The sequence below is a fragment of the Cyprinus carpio genome, chromosome A17, assembly GCF_018340385.1.
Source record: "Cyprinus carpio isolate SPL01 chromosome A17, ASM1834038v1, whole genome shotgun sequence".
Classification (NCBI taxonomy): Eukaryota; Metazoa; Chordata; class Actinopteri; order Cypriniformes; family Cyprinidae; genus Cyprinus; species Cyprinus carpio.
Window position 1 is genome coordinate 11166243 of NC_056588.1, and position 12845 is coordinate 11179087.

Genomic DNA, 12845 nt, shown 5'->3' on the forward strand with positions numbered 1-12845 from the left:
AACTTAATACATGATACAGCTCTAATGAAGCTCCCTGCAATGATGAGCTTACACATGCTGAACATTTGCCCTCTGCAGTTTAGCTGTGGAAGTTCAGAATTTGTTGTAGTTACAGCATGAGGCAGAGCCTTAGAAATCTCCCCTGCAGCAGCAGAGAAGGACGCACACCATGCAAACCGAGGGAGACACATTGACTGTATTGATTTTTAGCTCAAGAATCACCAACAGTAGCATCAAATCTGTCCCTGCGCCCTGAAGAGTCTCGTCACGCTTTGTAACTTCATCAGCAAACACTCCTATCTGCTTTCTTCCTAAGATCTCAGATTAGAATGAGCCTTTGTTTTGTCTGTTGGCTCTCCAGCAACTATAGAAAAGATAGCTGAATGCTAATTCTTTGAGTTGTGTTTGGGTGGTTTGTTTCTTAATTGCCCAGCTGAATCTTACAGCAGAAATGTCACCACAATCTACACTAGGCGTTCAGGAATGTGTTTGTGTGCACATTTCTGCAGATCTCAGGAGACTGGTGTAGAGAGAGTTGGAGAAAGTGTGATTATATTCCTGGAGGGGACTAGATACAGAAAATGTAGAAAATGTATCCAGCTAATCCCAAACTCCTACATACATGACCAGAGTTTGAAACTATTTTACTAACCGTTAAACCAAACTTTCACCATTTATCCAAGATTCTTCCCAGCATAGTTTTTTCTTAGATTTGGCACCTGTATTAAAAGACATTGTTAAATGCATAATAATATTGAGAATATTTTTTCAGTGTTTAAGAGTCAATCATTTTTATTGACTACAATAAAGTTGTATAATTTTTTTATTTGAACAACTGTATAAACGTACATTTGCAAGTGTGTGGCGTTGCACATTAATTCATATGACATCCCATAGGAAAATGGTGGAGTTACGATAACTGGCTTAGAGCATCATTACAGACATGATTTAAATTAAAAATCTTTCAATCTTTCTTTTGATCCCAAAAAGTATCTTGTCTCTGTTCACAGCTCATACCGTTTGGACAAGTCAAGCCGAGACATGGTCAAATACCTCACCAATATCACTGCAGATTTAAGGTGAACATGAGCAGACAAACACACTTAGCTGCTTGAAACTTTTTAAAGGTAATGGAGACTTTGTTGCATGAGTAGAAAGTAAAAGTCATCTTCTAATCTTCTCAAAATCTTTTGGTCACTCCTCTTTCAACAATTTTCAGATTGTAATAGCTCTTCAAGGTTATTTTGAAAAATGAGTTTTGTTAAATAGCATTATTCTTTTTCTTTCTCTGTTACTTTCTCTCCTTTGTCCCTCTTTCTTTTTTTTGTGGAGTCCTGTGTTGTATTTATAGGATGTATTGAATGCACAAGCACAGTGGCTCATTAATTAGCCTCTAATTTTAATTGTGCTTCATTTTCCAGCATTAATTGGATGCTTCAGCACAGCAAATCGAAATGGCATTTTTAGGTTGCATTGATAAATCTGGAGAAAAAGAAAGAGAGGAGGGCTGTAAAGGAAATGGATACATGATTTTAAAAAAATGTTACACAATCCTAGATAATAATAGATAAATAGATAGACTGATTATAGAGATCTTTCTTCTTTCTTATTACCTTTTCCTCCTTTCATTGTCGCCCTCACTGCATGTCTCACTGTGTAGTCAAAGCTACCATCTTCATACCTCTAGGGAAATCCATCCCAGCATTACACTGGAACCGTCTCCCAACTACAACTCGCCGAAGTTCCGCTCCAGGAACCAGAGCTACATGAGAGCGGTCAGCACCCTGAGCCAGGCCAGCTGCGTCAGCCAGGTCAGCCAGGTGAGAGTCACATCTGCCCGGCTTCACAAAGCTCAAGTTAATCCAGGGTTTTTTTTATACCCATCACAGTGCAGAAAACCACAACACATACAGAGGATGTGGGGCCCGTTTTGCCATTTATATACAATGTGGTTGTTGTGTTTGTCTGTTTTTAAATTGTCAGATTTATCAGCCTCTAACATCTAAATCTCTCTCTTAAACTAAAGTAATAGGGGTTTTATTGATTTGGCTTGAGGTCTTACAACATGGTTTTCGTTCTCCGAACCCTCATTTTGCACACGCCCGCTCTCGCTTTCTAAGCATCATCAGTGGCTTGCTGTGGTCATTAGAGGATAATTCCCTTTCAATGGAACGCGATGGCAATCTTGGATTTTAGAGATTGCTAAATGGGAATCTGATGGGTAGTAAGAATCCTATCAGACAAGTTCAGCTTGACTAGACAGATATCGCTTTATCACAGAGATGCTCATCTCAGATTTTTCAAAGCGATTTAAGAAGGTATTGCTCAGGAATGGGAAGGATTCAACGAAAGCATTTCATTTCCTCCGATTTCTGCTGGAAGACTTGATGTTTTATCCACAGAGATTCTCTTGTGACCATATCACGATTTTTATCTCACATACAGTCTTTGTAGATAAGATTAGACGGCACACTGGAATTGACGGAGAAATATAGGCCAGCAAAACAGCAAATAAAGCCAAGAAAATAAAAGAAAGCAGCCAGGGGGGGAAAAAAGAAGGGAGGATGGTTAGAAGAAACATTTATATATTGTCTTGGTTTTTCTGGTTTTGCAGGTGAGTGAGACTGAGGTTAACGGGCAGTTTGAGTCGGTGTGTGAATCCGTGTTCAGCGAGGTGGAGTCTCAGGCCATGGATGCTTTGGACCTGCCGGGCTGCTTCAGGACACGCAGCCACAGTTACCTACGAGCCATCCAGGCTGGATTCTCACAGGACGATGACTGCGTCCCCTCCATGACATCATCCACTGTCACCTCCACCATCAGGTCCACCACAGGTAAGTGGGCTTTCCTTGTGAATAACCATGCACATCTGTGTCTGGTCTCGGCTTGTGGTTATCTCAAAGTAGAAGTTGCATAAAGATTTCAATGAATGAACGTACTGTCTTAGGTTTGCCTTGAAGCCAAAATTAACCACAGCTGTGAATGCTGAGTGATGTAGTGAAAACATGTTTCCTACTGGCCTTCAAACAGTATTTTTGGGGTTTTCATTATTTTTCTTTTTAATTAAACACATATATTGACAGTTTGACCCAACTGGCAATTAACTGCATTTTACTTTCTTGCCAAAGTCAGTTTTTACTCTCTTTTGGAGCTTAGTCTGATTCTGATCTTAAAGGCCTTAGGGCATACCTGAGTCAGTTTTGGAAACTTTAAAACAACGAATGAGCAATTTGAACAAAATTAAAAAATTTGTTAATTTAAGATTTGCATGACTTAATTGTTGAGAGTGTAAATGCTGAATCATGCTGAAAGACTCAAGGATTTGTAAATTCAGATCAGAGGCAATGCTGTCATCCAGATGATTATTTATGAATGAATGCATCATATTACATGTAGCATGGCATGCATGCATGTGAACTGCTTACAGCCGAGTGATTGATTTGTGTACGGCTTCGTAACCGCACATAAGGTAAGTGCTGGTGTGCCTCAGAAGAATATGAACCCTATTGAATTCAATCCCCAAAATTTGTGGCAAATAATAAAATGGTGAAAAGTGATTTTTATTTTTAATTTATTTTTTTATTTTTTTATAAATATTGTGTCCAAATTAAAATATGACCTTTTTATTCTTCCACTGTGTGTTTTGTCTCTCAAGATTTTCAATTTGGATCTCTACCTTGTCCTATTTTCTGCCTCAGTTGACTCGTGGCTAACAGACAGGGAGGGGGTGAAAAGCAATGATGGAGACATGAGGTGGTGTGTATTGCGATCCCAAAATGTTTCTCAGCCGGATGATTGTCACTCTGTGGGCTTTCTTTTTCTCACTCTCGCACATCTCCTAGTCTCTGTCTCTCTCTCTCCCTCTCTCACTTTCTCTTCGGGGCGTGAAGCTGGTTTTAAACGCATCAGTTTTGAGTTCTCTCTCCCACAGGGTCCACAACTGAAGCTGTGCTTGAGAGTTTGAGTTTACAGACTGTTTAAGGGTCAGTGGTGATACAGACCACCTAAATAAATATAATTAAGAGTATCAGAGTCCAATCCCTGGTCCAATCCCAAGCCAAAAATCAGAGATTAGACAAAGATAGACAGTAAATATACTCTGGCGTTTTTTGCACTGCCTTCTCACTGAAAAATGCTTGCAGAATAACGAGCAATATTGGCTTTCTCACAAAGGGAGTCTCTTTAAAAACACTTGATTTAGAGCTTAATATGACTAAATCCATTATAGTGAGTCCCATATATTGTATAACAGTGACTGGGCAATGAACATTTCAAAGAATACAATCACTGATCATAAAAATTGCATGTGTTAAACTATTGCTAAAGTAATGAGCAATTTTTTTATTTTATTTATTTTATTTATTTTTATTTGTTTGTGTGTCGAGGTACCGGTTTGAAGACAATGATTCCCCCAGTAAAGACCTGGTCAGTGATGGGTCAAAGTGGACCTCTCATGTTCAATAGGGTTCATACCTGCTTTGCTGAGACACACACACACAAAAAAGAGACTGAAAGCTTTTGCTCGCAATTGCCTCCTTTCAAGGCACAAAGCACAGACCTGCTCTGTCAGAGGGACCTGATGATGCTCTATGAGATGCCGTTGTTATTATCCCCTGCAGGTTTCCTCAGGCTTCAGTTCTCTGTTTTGTGCTTTGAGAGATGAATATATGCAAATAAAGGATGGAGTGAGAAGGCAGAGTAATAACGGAGAAAAAAAGCTGTGAGTCAAAATAGGATCTGTTTGCTAGCGTGATTACAATAACTCAATATAACTAGCTCCCATCACCTAAAGCACAAGGAGCCAAGATTGCGTTTATTGCATACTGAGCAAAACTCTAAACAATTTGTACGATTTTACAAAGCCCTTTGATTTAAATTGTGTACATACTTCTCTGAATGTCTTCCCTTTGAATAATTAATTCCTATATTCCTTCAACGCATTGTAAACATTTTCATCTGACCTGTGTGATTACAATCTTTCACACACAAAAAAAGATTTAACTATAATCTGGCCTGAAACTTATTTTGGCTCACATATGTTTGGTTGAACTTTAAATGGAGCCTGCAGACAGCACAAATCCCCAGCTGGCCTCACCACTGGGCACATTATATACACTGGCATTTTTATATTTTTCTTCCAGAGGGAAATGATGTGCTGGAGGGCATTGGTTTGCTTAATGAGGACAATTTACCCAGCGAGGGGCCAGACTTAACCTCCATGGCCCATGGGAATACGGGGCTCCGTGGGAGAGGAGATGAATCCAGCAGCCTTTATGGTAATAGCTCAACTACCACAACTCCCTCGTTTCCCCCGCTGAAAACGAGTGCACCCATCAGGCCACGGCCTGTTCAGTCAAGTGTCCAGGAGACAGCGGATCTGGCCCTGGCCATCAGCCAGCAGTGGAGGGAGGATATGTCAGCCATGCGTAAAGAGTTAGCTGAGCTCAGGAAGGATCTGTGCACTGAGCTCAGAGCTTTCAACAGGAACTTTTCCACCTTTACGCAACATTACAGCACCTGGTCACCGAGCTGGGTAAGGGAAACCCAGACAGCTGCTCCTCAAGTGTCCGTCAGCACCCAGGCTGGAAGCAAGACCCTGGTGCGACAGAACACAGCAGACGCAGCGGTTAACTGCCCGTCACCGGTTGATGCCAACGTTTTATCCATGTCTCCTTCAGAACCCGCAGATAGAAATGTCCTGCAAGTCTCTGCCTCTTCACCATTCTTTCAAACTGACCCCAACTCTGAATTTTCAGACATTGATGATCCTACTTTTGCAAATCTTACCCCTCCAGATCCTATTGATGTGGCGTCACTTTGTTGGCCTGATCTAGATTCGGACTCCATGACTCCTCCAGATCCCCCAGAACCAGTGCCAGAGGTAGAACCGTATTGCTTTACGAAGTCATCCACTTCTGAGCATGTGGAATCAGTTGTTTTAGACTTCACAAATGTAGAACTGGTGAACGTGGCCAGTTTGCAGTGGCCTAAACTGGATCCGGATGATACTGACACTCTACCCCAAGAATTTCTTGATTGTCCCTCTCGAGAATCTCCAGAACAACCTGGTACAAATACACCAGACCATGATAGCATTACTACACAGGAACAGTCGGTTATAGAATCTATGCAGACGTTTTTGCTGAGTCATCCAGATGAAGAACCTATGGACTTCACATCACTAGAAATGGACTCCTTTGCCCTGAGTCCAGTGACCCCAGATTCTATGAATCTTCAAGACTTAAAATGGCCAAGTTTAGAATCTCTTGAGCTCAGTGTTTCTGGCTCTCAAAGCCCATGTCCTGTAGATCTAGCCCTGCCAAACCCTCCGACACCAGAAACTGTCTATGAGTGTTCCTGTGAAGCCTCAGTACAAGAACCACCCCTTCCAGAACTACTGGACACCATTTATCTCCAACCAGCAACTCCAGAGCCTGAATCCCGAACAGAATCTGACATATCAAACCCAGCAAGTCCTGAACCTCATTTTCCTACTTGTCAAAAGCCAGCAGCACATGAACTAGACACTCAGGCTCTTGTTTTGTGGTCAAAAAAGGAAACATTCATGGGCTGTGCAGAAGAAGGTGGTGCCATGAACATCCCAGAGTCCTACTTCGAAGAAGATATTGGCCAGATTGTATATTCTTCTACCCCCATTATAAATTTCCCAATCCAACCAGACACTGTGGACTCAGCTCCTCTGGAGTCTGAGACTCTCTTCTCTGCAATTCTGTGCTCAGTTGAGTCAGATAGCTTAGATCCTGAAGTTACTAGCATAGATGAACCAATGTCACAGGAGCTGAACCCACCTGGACTTGCTACCATAGACCCAGCGACTGTGCACCCCTTCAATTTATCCCTGTTGGAGCTCCAGTCAGCCTTAGATGTATCTAAGAGTGAAACAAGCGATAATGGGTCACCAAGGGGAACAGCAGCCATAAGCAGCCCTTCTCATTCACCATCCGCTAGGGATTTCCTTTGGATTCGGTGGCAGCGGAAAGCACGTGGACGGCAGCTGTTGTCACGGAGTGCCAGTATGGAAATTTTCCACAAGAAATACTCTAACAATTCAGAGATGTCCTATATGTCACTGTCACTCTGAGCTCTCCGAAAAGTGCATGAAGCTACACGGGATGTGCAATAGATAATCATATGTAATATTTATAGGCAGAATACAAGACTGTTAGGTTACGTAGCAAGATGTTTACAGGTTTGTGTCTCTCCAGTGTGTGTGTGATTATATAAGAGAGAATGAGAAGTAAAGAGTGTGAAAAGGGAAAATATAAATGGGTGAGAGATTGTTACATTTGAGGCATGGATGAGGTTATGAGAGAGGTTGTAGCTAAAAGCAGTCTGATGACAGTAATGGCACTGCATTAGTGTACTTCAGACATTCAGCATCTATTTACACTGCAAAACTGGTGAGTCACCTTGAACTTGAACACTCCTCTCTAGGGACACTCTCTGGCTTTACAGAGACTCGGATTTATACTGTGATTGTTTTTTGGCAGAGAATGAAGACTTCCAGTCAAGACTCTCTCCAATGAACTTGAGAAACTACAGAGTAAACTGTAAAATAAATATCTGTACGAACTGGTCTCAGATCAACCAGAAATTGGTACCTTGGTCATGCTGTCTGAGGGTGGGTGTTAGGGAGAATCCTTTTTCAGATGGAACAAGTCAGACTGTGAACTGGATGTTGGCCAAAGACTACCTGAAACAACTGCATATCGCTTGGATATATTTTATGGATTTTGATAATGTTTTTTTCTCTGAATGTAATATAATGGTTGTTTCTCTGGTGTAAATGATGGAATCCTTTATTCCATTCTACTCAATGTCTACAGAGCCAAAGTCTCACTGTAAAAGTGGAGGAAAATTTAGTACTGTGAAACTTTCAAAGACGCAACGGCTATGTTATGATACTCTGTGAAGTGACTGCTGTTTCTTTTTCTCCTTTTTTGCTAAAATCTAAATCAGATCTGGTGGGAAATGGGATGAAAACATGTTGAATGTGGTATTTGTCTGGGTATATTAATATATGGAAATGTATCAGATATTAATATTAAATGGATATTTCTTAAGATTACTTACATGTAAGGAATTTAGTTGGAGAGGATTGAATCACTGTTAGTCTGCTGGGGTTACATGAAAACACTGAGCATGTGGGTCATTTTGAAGCTTAATTAAACATGGGATATAGATCTACAGGCCACAAAATTGCATATGGGTTAGGAATTAAAACCTAAATGATGTAAATGTGCACAATGAGGTAACTGGCCACTATTTGTATAGTTAACAGTAACCTTTAAAACAAAATTGATCATGCACACTTAAAAATCCATACTAATCTTGCAAACTTATTATTATAAATGAGATGCAAGATACTGTTAATATAATCCTTGATATATACATATAAAATATTCCCCAGTGATTCTCTATATTGTTGTAAATGTATAGACTATGTTATACTGTGATTTTTTTTCTCCCTGCAAAAATTAATAACATTACACGCACAACTCTCATTAACCGCTAAGAGAGCTCCCCATCTTTAAAATGAGATGCCAGTTCATTTGCTTCGGTAGGCTTACTGAAGTTATTTGATGTCACATCAGCAGTCTGTATGTATTATTGTCCACTTCATGTACATACTGTACAAGGGAATATCAGGGTACAAAAGAAAACACTCTGGCTATCTCTAACAGTTATGATTTGGTATGTATCAAGAAATACAGTGCCATGGCCTTGTATCTGACAATCAGAGGAAATTTTGAAACCAGATACAGTGATTACATTTGAATTATTAGCAAAAGTTTACATTTAATTGATGTGACAGAGTCATTCTAAAACTGTAGTTCCTTAAGTAGTTAATGTAGTTGAGATTGCAGGTTTACATTATTATTATTATTAGCAGTGAATGTATTTTTTTTTATCAAGTTGTTGTAGCTAATGCATCTAATTACATTTAGATATGTGTAGATGTGTTCTTGTTTATTTATTTATTTAAAACCTGGACTTTCAGAGCTCTCTGCTTTTTGTTAGTCAGCCAGCCAACTGACAGACACCTACAGTGAGTTTTTAGAAGAGTGCAAACATTGGATAGTTTTACAAGCTTTTGAAGACTTTAAATGTGTTTCCCTGAAAATTAAATCTGGCATCATATCTTTTATCTGTAAATATTTAATGTTAGAATGGAAATCTTTGCTAATTCCCAGTTCGCATGCCACTCCTACTGTATGTGTAGTCATTAAATGGTCTTATTACAGCATCAGAGAGCCATTAAAACCAACGATCATGATAGTCTTGTGTAGCGCAAGAGGTTGTGGGAATTATGAACCTAAAAAGCACAGACAGATGTGTATTTTGAACATTCACTAGAAATAGTTTGCATTGTTGACATACTATTTTCATTTAGTGTGAATTGAGACTCTAATCCTTATCTGATATACTATAATATGACTAGCATGCATATTGGGATTTAGCCATTGCTAACAGGTCTTCCTTTATCCATAACAGAGCTCTCAGGCCTTATTTTACAACATTGTCCACATATTGCCCTCTGCTGTGCTGGAGAGCTATTTCCTGAGTAATAAAAGTGGGTTTTACGTACATATATAGATCAGACCCACAGGTGCTTAAAGTGCAGGACAAAACTGACTGTAGCAAAACAAATAAACACATTAAGATTCTCATTGGTCCCATCCCCACTCTATTATATTTCATTTCAGTAAGCAGGAAATACCTGACAGATCCTTATGGGTCATTTAAGTGTAGTAAAATCAGTGTTGCTCTGGGCGAAGGGGTTTCCTGGTTCTGTACATTTTCATTGGCTGCTTGTGCATTGTGTGCCTTGTCTGGCTCATGAATGTGGGCGTTTAACCACTCAGCCTCAATATTGTTGTGCCACTGTGATTTTATTTTATTTTCTCTTAATGGCTTCAAAATTTCAGAATGAAAGCACTTTGACTGTAAGATTTCAAATATTAATCACAGAGATCTGAAGCCTGAAAAATCATGTCAAAATATCTCTGTGTATCTTCACTTCTGTCAGCTGATTGTTGGTTTTTCTGAGATCATCTTAAATGTCTGCAATCATGATGATCTGTAACTAAGTGAATGTTATTTATTTCATTAAATAATAAAACGAGAACTTTTACATCAGAACCTCAACTGTTGTAGACCGTTGCATGGTGGTCTCTGAACTAGGAGTATTTTTAAACACTTTGTTGTAAGCTACAGTACCTCTCTCTTCTCATTTCTCTTCACACACACGTACGCATCCTTTAGTTTTTCCTGTACTGGTAAGCTGAATTATACTTCTTGTTCTGCTACAATAATTTCCTATAATAATATCAATTTCCTGTTGTTGATTAAGTTTATAGCTGAGCAAATTGGCACAAGCAGTAACACTTTAGATGTCATTGTAAATAATCCTGTGTGATATTACACAAAAGCACAATGTGATCAGAAGGTTGTGCAAAGCAGCACTGAACTCAACTGATGTAAAGTTTTCAAGAGATTCAGTTTTGGCATTATTATTTAAATTCTGAAATTGTTAGCTTTTTGAATTTTACTGTTTTAATAGTTTTTTGGGGTTTTTTTTTTCTTTTTCTGTGGTGTGTGGTCTCTCAAATACACAGTGGAAGAATAATTATGTTTTTGGTTTATTTAAAAGGTTGAGCACTTTTCATCAGGTGTTTCTATACTTGTTTTTATTTTCTAACTGTAAACCTGTGACTACTTGAAATCAAAGCCCATGATGCAAAATTTAACGCTTTAATGTATGTGTACTGAGCTCAGAATGACGTGTGGTTGTATGTTTGTGTCTGTGTGAGTGTGGTCGGGCTTCAAAACGTTTATGCGTATGTTTGCTTATAGGAATTCAGTTCCATCTCCCTTCTTCAGGCAGTGTGGATCGTCCTTCCCAGCAACCACCAGGTAAATTATAGCTGTAACTTGGCATATTCATCCGAACTAGTGTTCATGTTCCAGTACCTGCATTAGAATAATCTAATACTGTATGTTCCCAGTATGATGATCATTAATGCTAATGTTTCATGGTATTTGTTTGATTTTGTTTCTGAGCACTACCTCTTAGCTGAATGTCTCTTCTGGCTATAGTGTATTGAAACATGCTGACAGACCCTTCTACACCTCTCTGACGTTTCTTTGACCCTTTCAGCCCTACCTCCTCCTTACTCACAGATCTTTACAGATGCACTGGAAACCACGTTTTTCTCCTTTTCATCTCTTCCTCTGTATTTCATGTGTCTGCAAGGCAGCACTATGTTTAATATTCTTAGATATTCTGGTTCTAATATTGTAAACTAACACTTAATAAACTTCTGCAGTTAATTCAGCTGAACCACTTAATGTTCAAACTTTTTTATGGATGACTTCATTTTTTTCCCTTTTTTTTCTCTCTCTCTCTATTTTTTTAAAGCAAAGTATTTACAAAAATGTAAGACAAACAGATAAATCTCCTATAGAGTGCATTAGTGCCCACCCACTTTTTTCAGCGTGCTTGGTTCCGGAAGTATTTTTCCCATTCAATTTTGAAGTCTTCTAAAGTCTTTAAGTTATGAGCCATGAACCAAACCAGCCAACTACAAAGTGAATCAAAACATTACAAACTTTAAACTTTACGATTTAAAAAATGAAGTATTTGAAAATCAGACAAAAAGACGTGTGAAATTTCTGTTTTTTGTTTAGTTATTTTTTTTAAAAAGTTGTTATAATGCGGCCCAATGGCTTCAACAAAAGAATATACCATTGATTAACAACTTTGGAGCTCACTCTACAAAGTGTCATGATACAATTTAACACTATTATTTTGCAGCATTGTAAGCACTAGTATGTCCTCTCATTGTGATGCACTCCCACAAACTCTTTCCCCCTTCCTCACTTCTTCTCTCTTCGTAACGATGAAAGCACAGTGTCATCACTCTTAGCTCATTTGATAAAACAGGCAGCACAGAGAGAGTTATGAGTCCCTGTTGCATTATTTGTTTGGCTGTAACATCTATTTTTGTACCAGTGCTGAATCACTCTGCTCAGTCCTTCTCCTCTCTCGTTCATTCTTGGATATTAGGTATAGTGTTTTTTTTTTTCTTTTCTTTTCTCTTTTTTTTTTTTTTTTTTTTTTTTTTTTTTTTTTTATTTCACTTTCTCTTTGTTATGATCCATCTTTCTCTTTTAATCTCTTTCTCTCTCTTTCGTTCAATCGGTCTTTCTGATTCAGTTGTACACATGTTCTTCAGTCAGGTTATAAAGCTGGCTGATGTGGTGAGATGTGGTTTAGCAGGGTTTGAGTTAAGACAAACAGTAGGGTCTTAAAGTTTGAGAACACTAGTTTTTGTGCTTCTGTTATGCATAATATCATCATCATGACAACTGGAGTGAAAAGCCAAACTTATACATTTTAGAATTATGCAGTACTTGGATTTCCAATACTTCCAATACAATACTTTGGCATTAATGGCAGCAGCACTTAAGCCACAACGTTTCATATTTTTTTTATAAAACCTGATGAATATGTTTTCCAGTATGATTTGAGATGATGTAACCAAGAGCATCTGAAGAATCACATAATCAGTGTCACATCAGTGACCCAGAAATAGTGTAGAATCTGAAATGGTTTTTCTTTCTTTTTTACACCACAGCGTTTCTCTTTTTTCACCACTTTCTTTTTCTTTACAGGTTGAAATTAGATTTTCAATCCCAGATTTTCAATGTAACTTTTAGACCCCAGGGCTTCAACTTGTGACTCACTCAAAAATAACTATACTACACTGCAAGGGTTATTCCTTTCATTTGGTTTACTGTAGGTCATAATAGATCCCTTA

At 38.7% G+C, this 12845-nt stretch overlaps 1 protein-coding gene across 7 annotated transcripts in view; it reads left to right on the forward strand.

The window, feature by feature from the left end:
- LOC109107962 (disks large-associated protein 2-like) overlaps positions 1 to 12845 on the forward strand; it is a 128151-nt gene that overhangs the window by 102754 nt on the left and 12552 nt on the right. For 5 of the 7 annotated variants that reach the window (XM_042774058.1, XM_042774060.1, XM_042774062.1 and 2 more), the window contains 4 exons: positions 1011 to 1079; positions 1661 to 1820; positions 2615 to 2834; positions 5142 to 9533. In XM_042774058.1, the coding sequence (XP_042629992.1) occupies positions 1011 to 1079; positions 1661 to 1820; positions 2615 to 2834; positions 5142 to 7102 (2410 nt within the window). In that variant the 3' untranslated portion in view covers positions 7103 to 9533. Of the gene's footprint in view, positions 1 to 1010; positions 1080 to 1660; positions 1821 to 2614; positions 2835 to 5141; positions 9534 to 10878; positions 10939 to 12845 lie in introns of those variants that run through there. The other 2 variants (XM_042774064.1, XM_042774059.1) reach the window with 2 other exon arrangements.